The 21,025-nt window shown below is 39.8% G+C and overlaps 3 protein-coding genes and 1 pseudogene across 3 annotated transcripts; all 4 read right to left on the bottom strand.

Moving 5' to 3' along the window:
• Positions 1 to 2,788: 2,788 nt before the first annotated feature.
• On the bottom strand, positions 2,789 to 4,969 carry LOC149099896 (uncharacterized; annotated as a pseudogene).
• An 8,568-nt stretch (positions 4,970 to 13,537) lies between these two features.
• LOC149099895 (uncharacterized) lies at positions 13,538 to 14,870 on the bottom strand. Its single transcript, XM_089278382.1, has one exon. The coding sequence runs from the start codon at positions 14,471 to 14,473 to the stop codon at positions 13,823 to 13,825; it is 651 nt and encodes a 216-aa protein (XP_089134508.1). The 5' UTR covers positions 14,474 to 14,870; the 3' UTR covers positions 13,538 to 13,822.
• Positions 14,871 to 14,882: 12 nt separating this feature from the next.
• LOC149099894 (uncharacterized) lies at positions 14,883 to 17,980 on the bottom strand (the record flags this gene model as incomplete). Its single annotated transcript, XM_089278389.1, has 3 exons — positions 14,883 to 15,011; positions 16,626 to 17,163; positions 17,775 to 17,980. Coding segments are annotated over 2 exons (432 nt in total), but the record flags the coding sequence as incomplete, so codon positions are not given.
• Positions 17,859 to 20,853, bottom strand: LOC149099893 (uncharacterized). Its single transcript, XM_089276928.1, has 4 exons — positions 20,808 to 20,853; positions 20,482 to 20,617; positions 18,412 to 19,250; positions 17,859 to 17,989 (listed from the first exon to the last, which is right to left on the bottom strand). The coding sequence occupies exons 1-3, from the start codon at positions 20,851 to 20,853 to the stop codon at positions 18,554 to 18,556; spliced, it is 879 nt and encodes a 292-aa protein (XP_089133054.1). The 3' UTR covers positions 17,859 to 17,989; positions 18,412 to 18,553.
• Positions 20,854 to 21,025: the final 172 nt, after the last annotated feature.

Below are 21,025 nucleotides of genomic sequence, written 5' to 3'. Positions count from 1 at the left end.
GGAAAAGTACATTTTTCTTCTCTTTGTGTAAGTGATTTCAACCAAAGAAAAGTGGAAACTCGGAACATAGTAGACTAGCATTGATTATCAATTTATTTTGACAACAATATATTCTATAACAGAACAAAGTCGATAAAGCTACATTTTGTTATTTCTTGGATAGTCAATTTGAAGGGTTTTGCGATGTTGCAAAAAATATTGGGCTTGGAAGCCAAATCACTGTCAAACTGGCCAGACTGGACCAGTCATAGTAGAGGTGCTTAGTGCTTTGCCATCAACACTGATGACCAAGTTGGTCTTCGGCTGCTATCCATAAGGACGGGAACAGATATGTGATATGTTACAACAGGTGGACCCCTACACTGTAAGTGTTGCAGCTGTCTATTGTTTTCATGATCTGTCAAAAACATTCTATTTCTAGGTTTCTCCTAAAATAGATGACCATATATAGATTTGGTGAATGTTGGTCAAACTTTTCAGCCTTGATTTTCTTGTTCTCTTGACTGAGATCACTAGATGACAACGAAATTAATGTAAGACCATACTGCTGATATTTTCAGCTCAGATCCCTTTAATATTGATAAGACCAAGACTGTCTGGAACTAAAAGATTTAGCAAAAACTACAATGTATATTTGACACATGCAGTAGTCAGTTATTTTCCAAGCTCTCCTGATAGCACTTATGACCTCTGTTGTGTCACTGAACTACGAAATACTCTTGGAAGCTGGGTATTAGAACTACACAGAAAAATCGAGGCTTAGTGTCAATGTACACTATATTCGTGTTACCACAACACTAACAACTCAGCATAACAAATACAAAATATCAAACAACAAACAAATGCCAAACAGATGATCTGTTACCTGAATGCCACCTGAAATACACCAGGAACAAATGATTATCGAAGGTAATCCCACGATACCCGAGCAGTTTGAAAATCAAAATAAAATACCAGCTCAGTTGTCAAGTAATTGTCAGTACAGAAATGCAGATAAAAATGTGAATGTACGGAATTCTAGAGCTGCAGTACCATTGTCCCCCATCCTCAGTTTAGAGTGACATGTGAAAGAGAACTCTCCAGAATTTCTTTAAAAATGGTTACCAGACTCTAATGGCAATATATATATATAACCGATTTTCCAAAAATATGCCTGCTATTTTGATGCAAAGTCTTTAACACGGTTTTCATAAATTCAGATGTATATTGGCACAGAATGTCCTAAACTGCTCAGGGACATCTCTAGTTTGACTCTAAATACTTTAGAAAGATTGACAGAAATTAGACACGCTCGTTTTTCGACCTTTCTGGGTCATGCAGTCTTGTGCCCTTGAAATGTATGTCTGGATTTATGAAAACGGTGTTAAAGACTGCATCAGGTGTTTTTTGATTTATTTGTTTTTTTCATCTGTTTGTTTGTGTTTTTTTCTGCTTTCGCTATGACAGCAGCTTGTACATCTTACCTAGCATGAAATGTAGAAACTCCTTGCCGCATGTTTTATTTACTTAGGTTTTTTTCATTATTTATTGACCCCCCTCCCACCCCCTTTTCAATTTGCGTTAAGTTTAGCCCAGGCTACACTCGTCTGAATTCAGTTCGCGCGGTGACTCTCACAAGGAGCAACCGATTAGCGTTCTGTATTCACTGTCTAAAGGAAGTCTGCCCGAGGACATCATTAAGTCCAATGAAGGCCAAAGTCTATCGATTTGCTAGTAAGCGTCGTCCATTATTGTATGTGAGGCGGGCCTGAGGAGATGTGTAAACTGTACGGGTCACATTTAGTCCCGTAACTGAGTAGGCCGTTAGCCCTGTGGCGATAATGTTGTGCTTGCTTTAGACAGCAAAACTCTTTAGCCACATCGATTTAGGGCTTAGACGTGCAATGGACTAGACATCTCTAGCTGCTGTTGGCGTCATTTGCTCTGAACTTTGATGTAGCTAAAGACTCAGAAAAAAATCTGTTGAAATCTGGATGTGCCATTCCGCCCTCGACAAAATTGAAGTACATCTGGGACATTGCTATTTGCGAACAAAACATGGCCACGAGGAGACAGAAGAACATGAGTTCAAGTGCTGATTGTGAGTAGAATTTCCTTGTTTTATCAATTTTAGGCGTTCTCGGCTTAGCTAAGTATCAGAACTGTCTGTGATTCGTTAGCATGGAAGAAATTTATTTGCGTGGTTTCCGGGCGATAATTGATGTAACGACAACATGTTGAGTGTTCGCTTACTGCTACCTATGGCCTAGTTTGTTTGAATTTCAATCGATTCTCAATGTAGGAAGCTCTTGTTCAGTCCATTTAGGACGATGCAGGCCTTTAGAAAGCAATAGATTGGCTCTCCACCGCAGTTTTGATATCTGTACGTTCGTGTTGATTTAGTCTCCAATTTCATGTTAAAAGCATTCTTAATTAAATTGTACGATTCATGATTCAACGAAAAGACAGTGAATTTAGTCTTCCTGGCCTCAAAAGGCATACAGGAGAGTTATTTGCTGCTATTTGAGCTATGATAAGCCTCGTGGAAAGCTAGCTCTAGGACAGAATTGTAGCAAGATTATCAGTGACAAGTCAAATTCTATGGCTATGTTTTTGCGAATCCGGTCAGATAGATAGATAGATAGATAGATAGATATATAGATGTGTAAACAATGTTGGTTTGCCAACGATGATGCCTTGGAGAAAAGGATCCAGTGGGTACAGAACGCTTCTTTTTTAATAATCATAGGTTGAATAAACAGAAGAAGATGCGAACTTTTCCCGTAGGAGGTCTTTAATTTAAGTGGACGTTTCGCCCATTCGGGCTTCTTCAACACTAAGAATATCAATACTCGAAATAAAATTTACAAAAAGTGAAAAAGCCTTAAATAAGTTACAAAACAATAACTTACAAAGACAACAAAGAAATATAAAAATTTTTCACAAAAGATTACATAAGAATTACGTAATAATAAAAATAGCAAAACGCCCACTAAAAAGCAAATAAAATCAAGTAAAATACAGCAGCAAGATGGAGTTAATTGTAGTGAATCCTATTCCTGGAATTAAACTCGCACCTTTTGTTGAGTCCATGAGGTGCGAGGGTGCATAATTGAGCACACCAAAAGGCCTCTCTTGTGAGCAAACGGTCATCAAGACTATTGTTATTAACACTAAGATTACACAACTGTTCAATAATTAAAAATTAAAAATCTGCCAGAGCATGAGGCTCTTTGTTAAAATGAATAGCAACTTCACAAGTACGTTTTTTGGTGATCATAGAAGACTTGTGGTTGCGGAAACAAATTTTAAATTTGTTACTGGTGGAACCAACATATTGCACATTGGATTTCTTGCACGTAACCAAGTAGATGACATTTTTAGATTTACAATTAAGAATCTGCATAATAGGATACGTCCTGCTAGTACTAGTGCTAGTGAAGCAATAAGATTCCCTTAAATAATTGCGACATAGATCACATTTGGCTGTGCATTTAAAGCAACCCTGCTGATTATCGGGCATGCGATGTTGCTCACGAGGCTTACTGCTCAAGATTTCTTTGATGTTTTTAGTTCTATGAAAAGCAGGAATGATAGACCCTACCGGAAAAATCTTTTTAAGAGATGGTGAATTATAAATAAGGTGCTTGTATTGTCTAATAATTCTACCAATACTGGGTAAGCGAGGGTTGAAATCAAGCACAAGTGGAAAAATTTGTTTAGACTCCTTAGGCTGGGGTTGAAGCAATGTTTGTCTAGGAATAGACCGGGCTTTCTCAAACTGTTGTGAAACCAAATTACAGTTATAACCCCGGTTATATAGATAACCCTTATACTCAGAAGAGCGTTTACTAAATGCGTCATCAGTAGAACAATTCCTTCAGATCCTGGTAGCTACTCCATAGGGAATGGCCCTGGTAACATGGGCAGGGTGTGCGCTATTCCGTAGCAAGTAAATATGGTTATCCATAGGTTTGGAGTAGATATCAGTCTGGATGACACCGTCCACCAGATTGAGAGTAAGATCTAGTACAAAAACATTGCATGTGGCCCAGTATATGTAAGCACTTGTTGTGACCAATTATGGTTCAAGTGCTCTGTAGTGAAATATGATCCAAACAAATATAGGGTATGTTCACTAGACATTGTTGAGTCCTGTCTTACAATGACACTGAATGGATCTGCATGACTTGCAATAAAAAAAGTCTAAAAAAAGTCTAAAAAGGCAATTGTCTAACTTGCAACAAAAATGGTCTAAAACAAGGCAGGTTACCCAGCTGTGCTAAAGCCAATCAGATGGGTTTTCCTTATAACCCTAATGAATTGAATTTCACATCACTAGAAGAGCAACTAATATCACCTCATATACCTTTTATGCAAATCCGTGAACTACCTAGGGGTGGACAATTGTCTATTCATGGCAACATTGTCAATGTGCCAAGTGATGTAAATTCAACTGTTCATTGTCTCCCAAGAAGCGAATCACAGACCATTCCAATAAAACTTAAAAGGCGACTTGGTTACAAGCATCACTATTAGTTTCAGAATGTCAGACCTAAGAAAGTATTAGATGCAGCCAAATATCTTGTAGACACTAGTGAATTATTTAAAACTGAAGGCATAAAAGAGCAAAATGCATGGGTAAATGGCATAACTTCACAACCCATGAAGATTGGGGTGAGTTTGTTCAAAACCCTAACACATCCAGTGCTGATGTGCAAACTAATCAAATTATCACAAATTGTCAAAACAATATTTGCACTGCTGATGGTCATAATCCAGACAGAGAAAAAGACACTAAAGGATCAGATTATGTTTCCTGTCAAAATGTTATATATATTAGATGAAGACCCTATTTCCATAAACATGCTCAACTAATGGCTGCTTATTAACATGATGCACTTTTCAACTAAACACCTTACAAATGGAACACTTCTTAGTTCCAAAGAGGCAAAGTACAGCACTTCATAGAATTATTACCACATACCATGAGGTAGCTTGAAGGAGCCCTTGATTTTTTTCACCAAACTTCTTGGATGTGAGATTTAAAAAATATTGAAGTGTCAACTTAGTACTAATTATTGGGATCATGCTCTTCTCGATGAGGATAATGTATATTTAATGCACACCAGTTTGTCTCAAATAACAACATTTAACTTAGACAGTTCTCCAACACCTGACCAAAGAAGACAGGTCTGTAGGAAAATGATGTCAGAGTATCCATTTCAAGCTGATGTAGATGGAGGTTCTGTAAATTGTTGTGGGCTGTATTTTATCCTCCATAGGTGCAGCTGAAAGAAAAAGAAAAGAAAAGAAAAGAAAGTTGCCTGTGAGGCCTTGTGGCCAGGAGAGCAGATGTTTTCCCTGTGGGGCAAAGAGAGAAAAGTGAAGGTACATGATTTGCTTGTGGGGTAAAGAGAGAAAGTGAAAGGAGGTTATTTCCTTGTGGGACAAAGAGAGAAAGTGAGAGCAGACATTTTTGCTGATGGGGCAATGAGAGAAAGTGAAAGCAGATTAATCGCCTGTGGGGCAAAGAAAGAAAGTTGCTGTGAGGCTGTTGAAAATTGCTTGTGAAGAAAAATAAAGAAAAAGTGAGTAAATAGAGTTGCTTTTTTAGGCTTTGTTTTCACCCCATTTTAGGACACTCAGGGTATTAATGAAGTCCTGGAAAGGATAAAGAAACTAGAAGAGTCTCAGAAGACTTCTGTAGATTCAACTTTGAGGGAGTTAAGGCTCTTGATCAAGGCTCCTGTGTTCAGTAAAGACCAAGCCTTGGATTATCTGCTTAACATCAGGATGGTGGCTAAAGGTCACACCACCCCAAAGCAGGTTTTTATGAGGCGGTTCTTAGAGCCATGAGAGAGAAATCCAGAGTACCGGATGATCAATTTAAAAGGTACCTAGAAGTACGTTTGGGTGATAAAGACCACAAGAAAGTTCTGGAGATGATGTCGAAAGTGGATAAGTCAATGAAATCTTCTGTTTCCAGCCCTGCTCATTTCTCTTGGAAAGGTCGTGGTGGTCGCACGCCTCATCAGGTGCAGTGTTTTCATTGCCATCAGTTTGGGGATTACCCAGATGACGATCGCATAGTATCCCATGATGCAATTTTCTACGTATGTGACGCAACATCGAAGTTATCATGGATTTCAGCGTGGAATAACTTGGTTTTCTCTGCGGTCTATTTCTTAGTTTTATTGCAGTAAAAGGTTAGAAAAGTGCATTATTTAAATCTTTGACGCGATTATAATGATTTGTAAATGTTTAAGAGCGTGGCCTCATTATAGTATTCTTTTCGTTGATCGTGTTACGTGAATATTTGCATCAGAAAAGTGTTCGTTGACCCATAACAAGGTCATGAATATTCACTTTCCTTTGCACAGTATGTTGACGTCTTTGATTTTTGGGCATCACGCCACAAAATATAGACATAATGATGATTTTTGGTTAAGAAGTACCGAGGAGTACCCACATTTTTATGACCTTTCAAGCGATCGAAGTGGACTGAAATTTCGTAACATACCAGTGCAATTACCAGTGTTGCGTGTGTGAATGTCTGCTTAAAGTCTCAGTTCGTTTGGCGCTTTATTCCCGAGCTTGGTCATCTTTTAGAGTCAAAATGATTATTTTCGAAGGTGTTTTGGTTACTATTCTTTCCGAAACTGCAAAATGCTCAGCAGTGATAACTAGCCTTAATAATGGAGTGTTTAACTTTGTAAATTTCAATAGTTCAATCGAGCCATAATGAAGAGATGTCATGCAGCAAACGGCACAACTCTGAACAAGCCTGCTAAGAAGCAGACAAGAATTGTCAAAAGAAAAATCAGAAAACCCCTGAACTTCTCTTCGGAGAATGTACCTGCTGTAACTTATTCGTATCAGCACAGGACTTCTTACCCCAGCAAATAATTCGTCCGTAGGCGAATTCACAACAACCACAGGAACAAGAGGTCTTCTTTGTTCGTCTATGCTTTCCACATAGCTTATATGTATTTCTCAACAGACTAACGAAACACAAGTAAAACCCTTCACTGTAACGGCAAAATTCTCCTTTGAAACGCATTGAATATAAACTAACTCGGTACTCTTAAAAGCAGAAGCCACGGAATCCAGACAAGTGTGAAAGCACGCCATGGCTTCATCCTGAGAGCGTGGAATGAATGATGACGTCATGTACGCAGTGATAATATAAGCCTAAACCAGATGCATCATGGGATACTATTCGATCGTCATCTGGGGATTACCTGTCCTATGCGATTGCTTGTCCTATGCATCACCAAGGTCCTGGAGAGTTCTTGGAACCCCTCCTAAGAAGGGGAAATTCCTTTCATGAAATCTAGAGCAATTGAAACAATAGAGTCAAGTCATTAGAACACTTGCCCACACTTTTGATTACTTCATTTGCTATTGTGTTTTCTCTCTTGAGCTGAAATGAAGGTACAATTATATGGCTTGTGTTTACAATATTCAACCAAGTTTCTATTCATTTATTTTAACATTTCTTTGGATATTTCCTAAATTAGGGTGAGGGTTCAATCCCATTTCCAAGTGGTCAGAATGGAAACTTGATTTTCTCTCATCCGTCAGCCATGAATTAAACTAGTACCCATCTCTTTTTAAGGGGACAGCTAAGCCATGCTTTTGTTAACTCCCCTTGTGTGCTCAGATTACACTTACGAAGTCACGCAATGCGGGTCAAGTCACGCCAACGATATGATTTGTGAAAATTGTATTAGAAATTGTCAGAAATGTACCGACTAGTCAAAATGTTGTAGCCAGGTTTTTTAAATTCATTAATATACTTTCTTTGCTGGAAAGAGATTTAAAAAAATTGTGTGAAAGGAACATTCTTTTTCACTGAAAAAAATACTGATTATTATTAAAATACTGAGTAATTTAAAGAGACAGAGATGTAAGGAGTACATGTATAGTTAAGTGTGTATTTGACAATACTTTCTTAAAATAACAGGATGGAATGAAATATCCATACGAATGAATTAGAACTGAATGCGTCCTTAAAAGGATAGGTTTATGAAAGGAACATTCTTTTTCACTGAAAAAAATACTGATTATTATTAAAATACTGAGTAACTTAAAGAGACAGAGATGTAAGGAGTACATGTATAGTTAAGAGCAGCTTCGCCTAAATATCAACTAGACTTGGAAATAGCGAAAAAATCGAATTTCTTCAAACTTGCCCAGAATGAAGCCCTACGGGCACTAGTTACAAAAATATCGTTTTAAGTTCGATAAATCAAAAATTATTTTTTCCCGCAATTTTTTCGTTTCGACGCCCCAAATCGGCCAAAATCCATCGAAAATAAGCGGCATATTCAGAGGCTCGTAAACTCAAAAGTAAAAATCTTCATTACAAACTGACTGCACGTCGTATTTGCACTTCCTTTTTTGTCTATTTAGAGCTAAATAGATCGTGATTTGATTAGAACTTAAATATTTGACGAATTTCCTAAATTAACGACCCAAGACAGCTTTACAAGAGGTCTACATTTAACCTATTTTCAAATGCTAAAAAGACGTTCTGGTACACGGCTTTTCCCAAAACGACTAGTTTGGTGTAAAAGAGCATTCTTTCTTCTTCAAATTAGTGAAATAAAATTTTTGGGTAAATAAAATCGCGAGCGCTGAGATAGCGAACTAAATGTAGCACTTCCTGAAAACGTGACCTTTGACCCGAGCGTAACGAAACCGATTACTGCAAGAAAACCCGAAAGAAAAGCAAACGCTTCGTTATTTTGAAACAATTCCTAGTGATATCTCTCCGAAACCATGATTGCAAGAAACTATTTCCAGATATGAAATCTTACAGGGTCAAAAAAGGAGCTAAAGGGCGCATTTTGACACAATAACTTTGTTTGCTGAAAATTGAAGTCAATGACCGTTAACGAATTCCAGTGAAATTTGCAAACTTGAAGTATGTTAGTCGATACTTACCTGAATATTTATATTAATAGAAGAGTCGTCTTCTTGGATTAACCCTCAAAAGAAGCAGGATCCAGATTTGAAAACCTCTAAAAGAAGAAATGTTTAATGTTCCGTGACCTGCCCGCCGCTATAAATTAGCTTAAATTCCATGCACATGCCGACCGCATGTTTGTCGTAAAACTCACTTAACTCAACTGACAGTTTCCATGGGCAACCCCAAAATAAACAATCCCCAAAAATGTAAAGTGAAATTGGCTGTCTTCATGAACAGTTAGAAGCTAGAGTCAAGTTCCATTACCTTTAAAAAGTGCTTGAATTTATTTGTTTGCGTCGACTTTGTCTACTACTCTCACGTTCAAATGCTGCGAATCGGTCACGCCAAAACAGTGCAGACTGTGCAGACTACAGACACTTGTTTGGGCTTTTCATTGTGACTCCTTTTTTTGGGTCTAGTTACAAAATAGTGTTAAATATATCTGAAAGTTTGTCATTTATCCACAGGCTGCACAAGCGCAGTATTTGACTTTTGATTCAATAGACAAACGCGTACAAGACTTTGTATGGGAAACTTACTCAGTCTGCACGGTCTGCAGTGTTTTGGCGTGACTGATACTACGCAGTATTCGAACGTGACAGTAACTACTGAGTGAACAAAGTAGAATCAAGCACTTTTAAAAGGTAATGGAACTTGACTCTAGCTTCTAACTGTTCATGAAGACAGCCAATTTCACTTTACATTTTTGGGGATTGTTTATTTTGGGGTTGCCCATGGAAACTGTCAGTTGAGTTAAGTGAGTTTTACGACAATGCGGTCGGCATGTGCATGGAATTTAAGCTAATTTATAGCGGCGGGCAGGTCACGGAACATTAAACATTTCTTCTTTTAGAGGTTTTCAAATCTGGATCCTGCTTCTTTTGAAGGTTAATCCAAGAAGACGACTCTGCTATTGATATAAATATTCAGGTAAGTATCGACTAACATACTTCAAGTTTGCAAATTTCACTGGAATTCGTTAACGGTCATTGACTTCAATTTTCAGCAAACAAAGTTATTGTGTCAAAATGCGCCCTTTAGCTCCTTTTTTGACCCTGTAAGATTTCATATCTGGAAATAGTTTCTTGCAATCATGGTTTCGGAGAGATATCACTAGGAATTGTTTCAAAATAACGAAGCGTTTGCTTTTCTTTCGGGTTTTCTTGCAGTAATCGGTTTCGTTACACTCGGGTCAAAGGTCACGTTTTCAGGAAGAAGTGCTGCATTTAGTTCGCTATCTCAGCGCTCGCGATTTTATTTACCCAAAAATTTTATTTCACTAATTTGAAGAAGAAAGAATGCTCTTTTACGCCAAACTAGTCGTTTTGGGAAAAGCCGTGTACCAGAACGTCTTTTTAGCATTTGAAAATAGGCTAAATGTAGACCTCTTGTAAAGCTGTCTTGGGTCGTTAATTTAGGAAATTCGTCAAATATTTAAGTTCTAATCAAATCACGATCTATTTAGCTCTAAATAGACAAAAAAGGAAGTACAAATACGACGTGCAATCAGTTTGTAATGAAGATTTTTACTTTTGAGTTTACGAGCCTCTGAATATGCCGCTTATTTTCGATGGATTTTGGCCGATTTGGGGCATCGAAACGAAAAAATTGCGGGAAAAAATAATTTTTGATTTATCGAACTTAAAACGATATTTTTGTAACTAGTGCCCGTAGGGCTTCATTCTGGGCAAGTTTGAAGAAATTCGATTTTTTCGCTATTTCCAAGTCTAGTTGATATTTAGGCGAAGCTGCTCTTAAGTGTGTACTTGACAATACTTTCTTAAAATAACAGGATGGAATGAAATATCCATACGAATGAATTAGAACCGAATGCGTCCTTAAAAGGATAGGTTTATGATATCAACAACATCTTGAGTTTAAAGACGATGGGTTCTAGAGCTTATATAGGTTATGGGGCCGTGTAAAAAATGTTAATAAGATAACAGAAAAGTGAAACGATGCCAAAGAGAGAGAAATAAAATCAACAAAAGACGAAATCAGAGTCAATTTGGGCAGCCATTTCACTAAAGTTCCAGTTTTTGAGGAGGGGATGATGACTGTTTGTTGCTAGTTTCAGTCTTGCAACAGAGTTTGTCCTATATATTAGCATAATAATCTGTGTGCAATGAAATGCGGAGAAATAGATTTCTTAGTTTGGCCGCTTTTGGGCACACTGTTATAATATCGAAAGCCACGATAACGAATGATTCCAAAGTAGCACTGAAGTAGATAAATAGTGAGGGGTAGGAAAAATGGGTGACTTGCAGGTGTTAAAGTGTTTGAAAAATTAACTTACCAATCCAGAGTTAATGAGCAGGCTGTGTTTGGCGTGAAATCGACAGGCAGTGAGTGAAGGCTTCCGTGTCGGAGAGCGGTTTGTGACTGACATGCATGGAAGAAACTGAGGGAAAGGAGGGGAGGGGCGCAGAGTGAAATTTTGCAGGGGTTGTATCTTTTGAAGGAGACGTCTGGAGAGTCGGGAAACTGTGGGTAATGTTCTGGGCCCTTCACATTAGTGTTTGACGTGTACACGAGAAGGCCATTTTGAGTGTGGAGTGTTGAAAGTGAGAGTAAAAGAGATTGATTTTGTGGGGGTGGGGGTGGGGGTCAGGCGACAGGAAGGAGTGGAGACTAGGTTCCATGTTGTTGAGTGCGTCATTTTGGAAGGCAGGGGTAAATTTGAAATTGTAAACAAACTGGGCAATTGGTAAGTGATGTGGTTTTGGTTCTAAGGTCAAAAAGGCGGCCAGATAGCCAGCATTAGCGAGTGTGTTGTTTTGAGTGAGTTCAATCTAAGAAGACACTGGGACTCAATTATTGTAAATAGAGCAATGAAGCTTATCTCACTTGCAACTGTTCAGAAATATAGAAATGACAACTGGAAGATTTACCATGGCTAAAACCTGCTGAAAGAATGAAATGCGCTTTTTATTACATTCACTTGTGATATGTCATAAAATTATATCTTGTCTGTTTCTTGTCAGCGATGTGGTTAATTATAAGGGATTGTTTTTGGGATATTCCGCACTAGGTTTTGATCATGTAAGCATATGTCATCATGATATTATACATACATACACACATAAACTTGATTTAAGTGTCAACAAGTATTTAGCTCCAAGTTAAGTGCTAACTGGGGCCACTTGATGAAAAGCTAAAAATGGAGCGCTCAAAAAATTGGAGAAATTTGTAATGCTGAAAATAGAAATTGTTAAATTAATGAGGTAAGAAATTTTGAATTGGATTGAGTAAGAATGTGTTCTTCCCCCTTTGATGGAGTGATCATTTCTATGATTTCTAATTTCATGACATGATCAGAATATGTGATGAAGTAAGAATGTCTTCTTTTGTGAGTGCTTTAACTTGTCAGCAATGCAGAACCAGGTATGATTTGGTGTGCAACCTCTTTTTACGGAACCTTGCCAGATGATATTATGGAATGAAAATTAGAGAAATGATATTATGAAATTATGAAAGGGATATTACAGAAATAAAAGCTGACCGCAACCAAACCCAAAATTTTTCGGTTTCCAATTCACTTGTTTTGATTGTTAGACTTGATCCAATGCTTTGCCTTTTACATATTTCAGTGTATCTCATATCTCAGTTTTTTCTTCTTTTTTTCTTTTTGTTTTTTTAAATAATCGTGGCATATTTGAGAATCAGTTTCTATGTCTTGGATTTTCAACAGGCCATCTTCTTTTACCCTATCATAGGTATCATCGTTATTATTATGGTTGTTATGAAGATATCCAGGTGAAAAGCTCTCTATTCAACAAGAGTTACAGCAGTCTTTCTTTCATTGGCAGGTTCCTTGCCAAATGATATTATGGAATGAAAATTAGAGAAATGATATTATAAAATTATAAAGGGGATATTAGAAAATTATAAAGGGGATATTACAGAAATAAAAGCTGACTGCAACCAAAGCCAAACTTTTTCAGTTTCCAATTTACCTGGTTTGATTGTTAGACTTGATCCAATGCTTTGCTTTTTACATATTTCAGTGTATCTCATATCTCAGTTTTTTCTTTTTTTTCTGTTTGTTTTTTTAAATAATGTTGGCGTATTTGAGAATCAGTTTCCATGTCTTGGATTTTCAACAATTCATCTTCTTTTATCCTGTAAATATTTATGTGGGCCACTGGTTTTTCAGTTGTGACTGTTGTGTGCTACCCCCAATGTACAAAGTTGATTATTGAGATTATTATTACTATTATTTTTATTGTTATTATTATAGCAGTGAAACTAGCTGATTTCAATATTGTCACGATGTACCAAAGCACTGTCAGTGTCTGTTCTTCTCTGTTGCATGATCAAATCACTGGACTGAGATTCCAGAACGAGAGTGATACCTGATCTTATAGCTTGGTATTCTGAACTACACTTTTCAGTGCTATGCTCTTGAAGATTTGATAGTGACACCTTCATCTCAATTTACCACTTTTCCAGCAACTATCAGGATAATCTCATACCATAATGATATTTGACATAAAAATAATTTCTCAATGACAGAACTGTGGAACGAACTACCCAGTGATACACGGTCATGCGATGATCCGAGTCTTTTTAAACGTAAACTTGAGGGGTATCTTTTTGCAAATGATTGAGCTCCAAAGAATTTCTAATTGATTTCTCTGTTTCTTTGTCTTTTGTGGATTTCTTGGGAAGGGGGGGTGATCTTAGGGTTAGACGAGGCCCGACGTTTAACCGAGGTTGACCTTACTCAGTAGATACAAGACGTTCCTCGTTTTCAGACCGTGGCAAGAATCTACATTTTGTCAAGAGCAAGCAAAGGTGGCTTGAATACGGCACTGTCTAATTGCCCTCCCATTTTTTTTTAAATATGACAAACACTTTTCTCTTCTAGAACTTTTTTAATCTCAATAACGACACCCACCGAAGATAGTTACAAACAAGTTCAAAAAACTGAAATAAATAACATATATGGAATGGAAATTCTTGTGGGGCCAAAGCGACCGTCAACTTTTCTGCGGCCATGCTGGAAAGCCTTTTATGGAAATAGCTACCGTTTTCCAAGCTCAGCAGGGCCTGCTGTCGTGTACTGCTTTGTGGATGGTGCACAGGCTGGTACAGAGTCCGTAGCAGCTGGTTTTTCCCTTGGCTGGCCAGACCTTCACTGGCATCAGGGAGGAAACTGACTCCACCCACTGGCTTCCATCCATTTCCAGGAAGTAGAGACCTGCACCAAACCGACTTGTACCACAGCAGGGAGGCCTGACCACCGGGGAGGACGGAATGGAGGTGTCCCAACAAGACTCTTGGTTGCTGCATGCTGCTCTCTTCCTCCAGCAGACCCACAAAGTCTCCAGCTGGGTGCTGGCTCGCAGTCTCCTCATCCTGGGTGGGGACCTGCCCTTCCCCCTCCTCCTGCTCGGCCCTGCTCCGGGCCAGCTCCAATGCGAGGGCCTTCTTCTGATTGGCTGTCCTGCGATCGTAGGTGGACTGGGTCTGCTTATGAGAGTGTCTCAGTGCAGCCTTGAGACTCTCTTTCATCCGGTCGTTTCAGTTGCTGTTTGGAAGAAACAGTACAGGGTCAAGTCAATGTTTTGTTTTGGTCTTTTAAATTGTAACGTATGCAGAGCAGTTTTGTTTTTTGGGGAGGTGGTTTTCTCCTCTACTACTTTTGTCCTGTTTTCCCACCATCATCTTCCATACCTCGTTAAAGCCACCCCTTTTAGTTTGGACATGTGTGTTGCGACATCCACCGTTAAGTCACATAATTGTGATTTCATTTTCATCATTAAGTAACATCTAGACCTCAAGAAGGCGCTCTGGCCAGCCAAAATATCGCTTTTAATAAACTACGGGGTGTCAGCCTTTGCAGTATTGTCAGTCTTGGACGTTTGATCATTATTTATGTTTTTTCAAACATCACTCACCAGTGAGAACACACCCACCTTTGGCCGTAAGCCCGCGTCAGGAAGGCCGAACGCAGTGTGTTGATGCTCATCAAACGTCCAGTTAACCTCATCAGGAGGCCTTTGATGTGGCAAGAGAAGGCACTGCTGGAGAGTGGCTGGCCATTGGCATTCTGAAAGTGGGGAAAGCATGCAGTCATGACCTGACCGGAACCAAGCTACAGCATTATGCCGTATTTACCCGTGTATAATGCGCACTTTTTTTTCACGGTACGTATTATACAGGGATCCCATCGTTTACCAAAATTCTTGTTAGCATACCGTAAACAAAAGCTTCACACCAATTGGTTTTCAATAACTTTTCTAGAGCAAACTATCAATAAAGAGTGTGGGATTTCAATCCTGAATAAATTAAAGTTGGGTATTTAAACCAGCTGATAAACAAAACATGTCACCTGTGTCTCATGTGATCAGAATGTCAACATGGCAACGAAACAAAGAGAATAGAAATGTTTGCAACTATTGACAGGTTTTATGACAAGCTTTTGAGTTTACCATTGGTTTAAAACTTCGAACCATTACAGTTATACTTAGTCTCATTTCTGGTTAGTAGAATCAAAAATGTGAAAGTTATGGGGTAACTGCCCAGTGCATTTGTAGTTTGGCAGTTTTTGACCACATGTTTAGGTCGTTTGTGAATAAGTTTAATTAATAGATCAAGAACTGTTGTACCTTAGCGAATGATTCTAGATGTTATTGTAAATTCATTTCTTATTTTCCAGTCGTAGTTAACTCAATAAATATAAGTTTGCAAAAATAAACCTTTGGTTTTGTTTGTGATTTTTTCTTTTTTTCTTTTTAAATTATGGTCAAAAATTAGGGTGCATATTATACACAGGGCACGCATCATACAAGGGTAAATACAGTAAGTTGCTACAGCACCACAAGTCACTTTAAGTCGCGAAAAACAATAAGTGTAATAATAGTGTATTATCGTTCGTCTCACAATGTAGTCACTTGAGATGTAGATCGCGACATTTTGACTGCTTACTGCTAGTCTTCTTCAGGCGATAAGGTCAACTGATTGCATGGTATCATTTATATCACAAAGGTCGGCTGTTATTGGTGCATTTCGAGCCTCCTATTGTTCTATTGTTCCAGTGAGTAGCTGTTCCCTCAGTGGTCCGCTGTTGTACCGTTCTCCTGTTGTTGTGTTTCTTGATCGTGGGCATCCATGCTTCAGGAATTTCAATTCCACTATCCCTGTTGATGTTATTAGGGTGAACTCTTATGTGAATGGCTTCCTTGACCCTGCATGTGTACCAGTGAGGATCTCGATCAATAAACTTGACCTCATTCCAGATAGGATAGTGGCCGGTCTCGTGGGGGTGTTCAGAAATGGCAGAGATCTGGGTATGGGCAAGTCGTATATCCCTGTCGTGTTCTTTGATCCTCTCCTGTATAGATCTCCCTGTTTCCCCGATGTAGGCTTTGCTGCACTCACAGGGAATCCTGTAGACAACACCATCCTGTTTAGCCGGTTGATGGTGTCCTTTGGTCGCACTAAGTGTGACCGGAGTGTCGTGCCAGACTTAAAGACGGTGGGAATTCCTTGTTGTTCTAGGCAGCAGCGGAGAGACTCCGAAACTCCTTGGACATAAGGTAAAATGGCGGTGGATTTAATTTCCGCAACAGGCTCTCTTCTTGGGGTTGTATTACACAATAAGTGTAATACTTATACTTATACTTTGCTGGGTAAAGTATACGTATGGAAAAGGAAAACCCACCAGAAACAGGTGACTTCCTGGGCCCATCTCCGGCCTGAATTCCTGGATGCACTGTTAGAGGAGACGGCAAAGCTTGCTGCCCACCTGGAAAGGACACAGAGAACAAACGGAGTTTGCAAGTGAAACAAGGAGAAGCAGTAAGCGTGGGGGGAGATTGTTACCGAGAAAAAGTGCTTGGGAAGAATACCGACAAGTGATTGGATGGCTTTTAAGGTCTAATCAGCTGACTCACCTCAAGATCTATCTGTTCATGACCCATGAAACGTTGGGTTTTGTACAGCTGGACGTGGATGGTGACAGCGCCAGAACATTTCACGAGGACGATGTTGCGATGGCGGAATTTCCCGGCAGAGAAGGGTTTGTCAAATCCCCCTCCTGGACGACTTCAAGGGTCCTTATTTCCATGCCCCTGGAGGGCGGGATGTGGCAGTACAGCGACAGCAGCAGCAGGTCTGAGGCCTCTCGGGCCCTGTGCTTCTTGGACCTGGCCACCTCAAAGCACAACCTCTGCATGGCCAAAGTACTAAGCGCCTCGTCCCTGAGAGAAAAGACCATTAACGGGTTGATGTGGCTTGTTATGCATCTGTCCTCTTGCTGACGATAAATTGCGGCATGACATTGTCAAAGTTTAGGGCTGAAGCCCTTTGACAAAGTCAGGAGGCAATTTATCATTGACAAGAGGACAGACGTGTAAGAAACTGATGCCAATTTGTTTTTCACAACAACAAGACCCCAAGACGGTTAAATGTCAGAAATAAATGAGGGAAAGGATGCGGTAATGTTGTCAATAGGTTTTCTTGCTTTTTGATTGGCTACTTTAAAAAGTCCATCCTGATAATAGACAATAAAAAGTTGACAGTTTGACAGCTGTTAGTTGAACTGTTGAAAGCTGGCGTCAGTTAAAACGTTATCCATCTGTACTCTTCAGGACAATAGCAAAAAGCCATCCCCACCCAGAAATTGCCAAAGTCTCCCCCCCTGGGTTGCAAGCTTGGTAACTTGGAAGTACTTTAACCAGGCAAGGTTTTTTCAATTGTGCAAAGTACTCATGATCACGAATTGAAAAGAGTCCGGCCAAAATTTGTTTTTACACATCCAAATTGGTCCACTGGGTAAATTGCATCATCACTAATTCCATTGCTCACTCACCAATCAAGCCAGCAATTCAGGGCTTGAAGTTCCTCAATGGTCTTTGGCCTGTCGACCTCCCCCTGTCTTTGAAGTATGGTGGCTGTCCGGCGCAGTTGGCCGATGAGGGGCACGCCATCAAAACGGGGCAAGTTCTTGCGGTGAAGATACTTCAAGGGATACAGCAGCGAGCTGGCGTGGTTGGATATGGTGGCGGGCGACAGCTGTCATTCCTCCTGCAAGACGAAATCCAGAGATTTATGCATGGATCTTTTATCGATCAAAAAACAAGGCATGGCAAACCCCACCTCCAGAGTAGGCAATACAGGTATGAAACAAGAGACTGAAAATGAGACGAACTTAAGAAATTACATCGTTACAAGCTGAGCTCACTTTTTCCCACACAAGAGGTTAGATTCGATTTCGCGCAATCTCTGACAGGAATAGTTGTCTTCCCTTTGCTCCAGTCCAACATCAATGATTGAAACATGGCGGCCGCAGGTTTTGTTAGTTTCCAGGACCTCCCGTCTCGAGGCCTTCCTTGCCTCTTGTTTTTCACACCTAGCTCGACCAGAAATGTGTGAAACCTTAGGCCGCTCATGAGTTTTCAAATAGTGTGCAGGCAAAATCTAGTGCTAATAAATGAGAACAGACTCACCCACAGAAAATCCAGGTAATTCTCAATTAGTCGGGAGTCAGTGAATGTCTGTGGCGTCAATAGGCAGGCTCCATTTTTTCCTTTCACATGACTGAGGAAACCTTGAAAGGGAAGAGAGGAAAAGAGACTGTCAAAACCCAGGTCAGCCGCAAGTGCACAATATTCTCGGAATGCCCAGATACTTACATAGCAGTCTTTCCTCGGCTTTTTCGTAGGTTGAAGTTGCCACTCCCGCTGTCGAGCACTCGAGTGAGTGCGCTCTGGTGTGGAAAGAGCGGCTGGCTGCCATGAAAGCGTGCATTTCGGCAGGCAATTCTGCTATTTTTAAGGCGTAGGGTCTCCTCTTGTTGCCGCCAACTTCCTTTGCTGCCAGTTCTTCCTCCAGCTCAGAAGAAGAAGAAGAAGATGGCTCCATGACTTCGGCCTTGCTCCTCTTTGCCAAAGGAGCAGCGCTTTGGCTTTCTTTCTCAGAGGTGCTGCTTTCAAAACTTCGGTAAGCTGTGTGCGGCAACTGGTCAACTCTCTCCTGGGGCTTTTCGACAGGGATGATGGCTGCAAGAGGCAGGGAAGGGCTTGTTGCTGGCTCAGGAATATCTGGAGCCGTTTCCATGTCTTCTCTGCTGTCGCTTTCTGTTGCACTGTCGCTCTCCGAGCACTGACCGAAGAATTCTGGTGGTAGGCATGGTGCTGGTAACTGGCGAGAAGCGTACACAAATGCCGGGCCATTTGCTGATTTGATCTCACTCAGGTCGTCATCGCTGGACGTGACATCGTAGTTTACAACACTCACTAACGGCTGGAAGCCTGTTCTCTCGCCATTTTGTAAACAGAGTACATGGCTGCCCAAAATAACCTTGATGGGCTAATACGGCTAGTCATTTATTTTACTTTTCGTGAATTCATACAGTGAGCAGCGTGGCAGAGTGCGCTTGTTAACAAAATGACAAATGCAATACAATACAATAACCTCCATTTCACCTTGAATTTAAAGTGGCCAAATGGCTAATATCTTTGAGAAAACAAATCAATGAATAGTTTAGGAAAGGATGTATGTGGAATAATAATAAAATAAATATATAAAATTACGCAGTAATAACGGTAGCGTTAAACTATTTACAACTATTTACAGAAGGTACAGCGTTCAGTGTCAAATTCTAAATTGCAAACAGTCGATTTGAAAGATGCAGCTGTAGGCAGTGACCTGGTGGTATTGGGGAGAACCAGTAAGTTCACTAAATTCTCTGCACTCGCTGTCATTGATAATAGTGTGGTACAGAAGCTTGCGACGTTTCAAGTCAGTTATTTTGGACAGGTGGAAGATATAAGGTATAACGATTTTTTTCATTGAAAGGAAAATACTTATGGTTCTTCCATAGCGATTCAATTTGGGAAAAGTCTCCGCGGTTTTTCCTTCACAAACCTATGTGATGTTGTGAGTTCGAAAGCCATTGATGTAAACGACCAGGGTGTGGCATAAATTTTTCTTGGGAAACCCGCTAGCAAATGGCCGGTGGTGGTGAATTTTCCGTCGCACATGGATCATGGTAGCCATTACAAACCTTAATTTAATCAATTTTCATTAGTGTACACACAGTCTCGGCCAAAGTATACCATGCACCCACGTTCTCCGTTATTTTTTTGGCCCTGAGTTGGTTTGAATTTGATGTTCGCATGAACTATGCACTTAAGTCCCAATGTGTCATGGCATTCTGCACGATGATTCATACTGCAATTTTTGATGATGACGCACATGGTAACACAACTGTGAAAAAACGGTAGAAAGAAACAGTAATCTACCTGTTCTTCAATCCACTTGCATGAATTTTGCCGTGATAAGTGGATCTCTACATTTTAAGTAGCAAAAAAGCCCTGTTGGTAGGAGTAGCTTATTACACACGTGTTGCTTTCATGTTATCAGCTGTAGCTTCCCATTCCAGACATCCAACTAGTTAATTGTTCCTTCAGCCTCCCCAAGCATACAAGATTAGAAAAAGGGAAAAAAGTTAGGGGCACCTTCCACACAAGAATGAGGAAATTTTATGGGATAACGTTAGTGCCTTCCATTTATACCTGTCTGCAAACTTGTCGCCTTTGGTGTACACCCAAGTCGCACCATCGTACCACTGGATTAGCCATTCTACATCCAGTTTGCATTTTTCTTTCACTCCCAAGATCTGTTCAAAGAACTGGGACACCTCCTCTTTCCCTATAATGGCCTTGTTACTGGAACTTCATTTGAGCTGTTGGAAAAGGATTACTTCAGTAAATTCGTCAACAAAAATGGGATTTTTGGATTGCTCCTCTATGTGTAGCCAGATGGGTTGAGCATAGCCATTTTGGAACGCTGGCTATGTTCCAGACCCAGGAGGGGATGGGCAGATCACGAACAAATTTACTTGTTCCTGTCGCATCTTGCGATCCACTTTGATGGTGGTCGGCCATCTAAACTTTGTAAAACTTTGCTTTACTCTTAAGATCAATTGGCTGCATAAATATTCAGATTTTTAAAAACTTCTGTAGGAAGGAAAAAAACACAAAGCAAAAGCAAAAAAGTAGTTTTTTTCTTAATCTGCCATACAGATTTTTTAAACCCAAATATTTTGAGTATTGTTCC

This window comes from Orbicella faveolata, unplaced genomic scaffold (assembly GCF_042242905.1).
Source record: "Orbicella faveolata isolate gen_17 unplaced genomic scaffold, um_ofav_v1 contig_46, whole genome shotgun sequence".
NCBI lineage: Eukaryota > Metazoa > Cnidaria > Anthozoa > Scleractinia > Merulinidae > Orbicella > Orbicella faveolata.
This window is presented reverse-complemented; position numbering and strand designations above follow the sequence as displayed.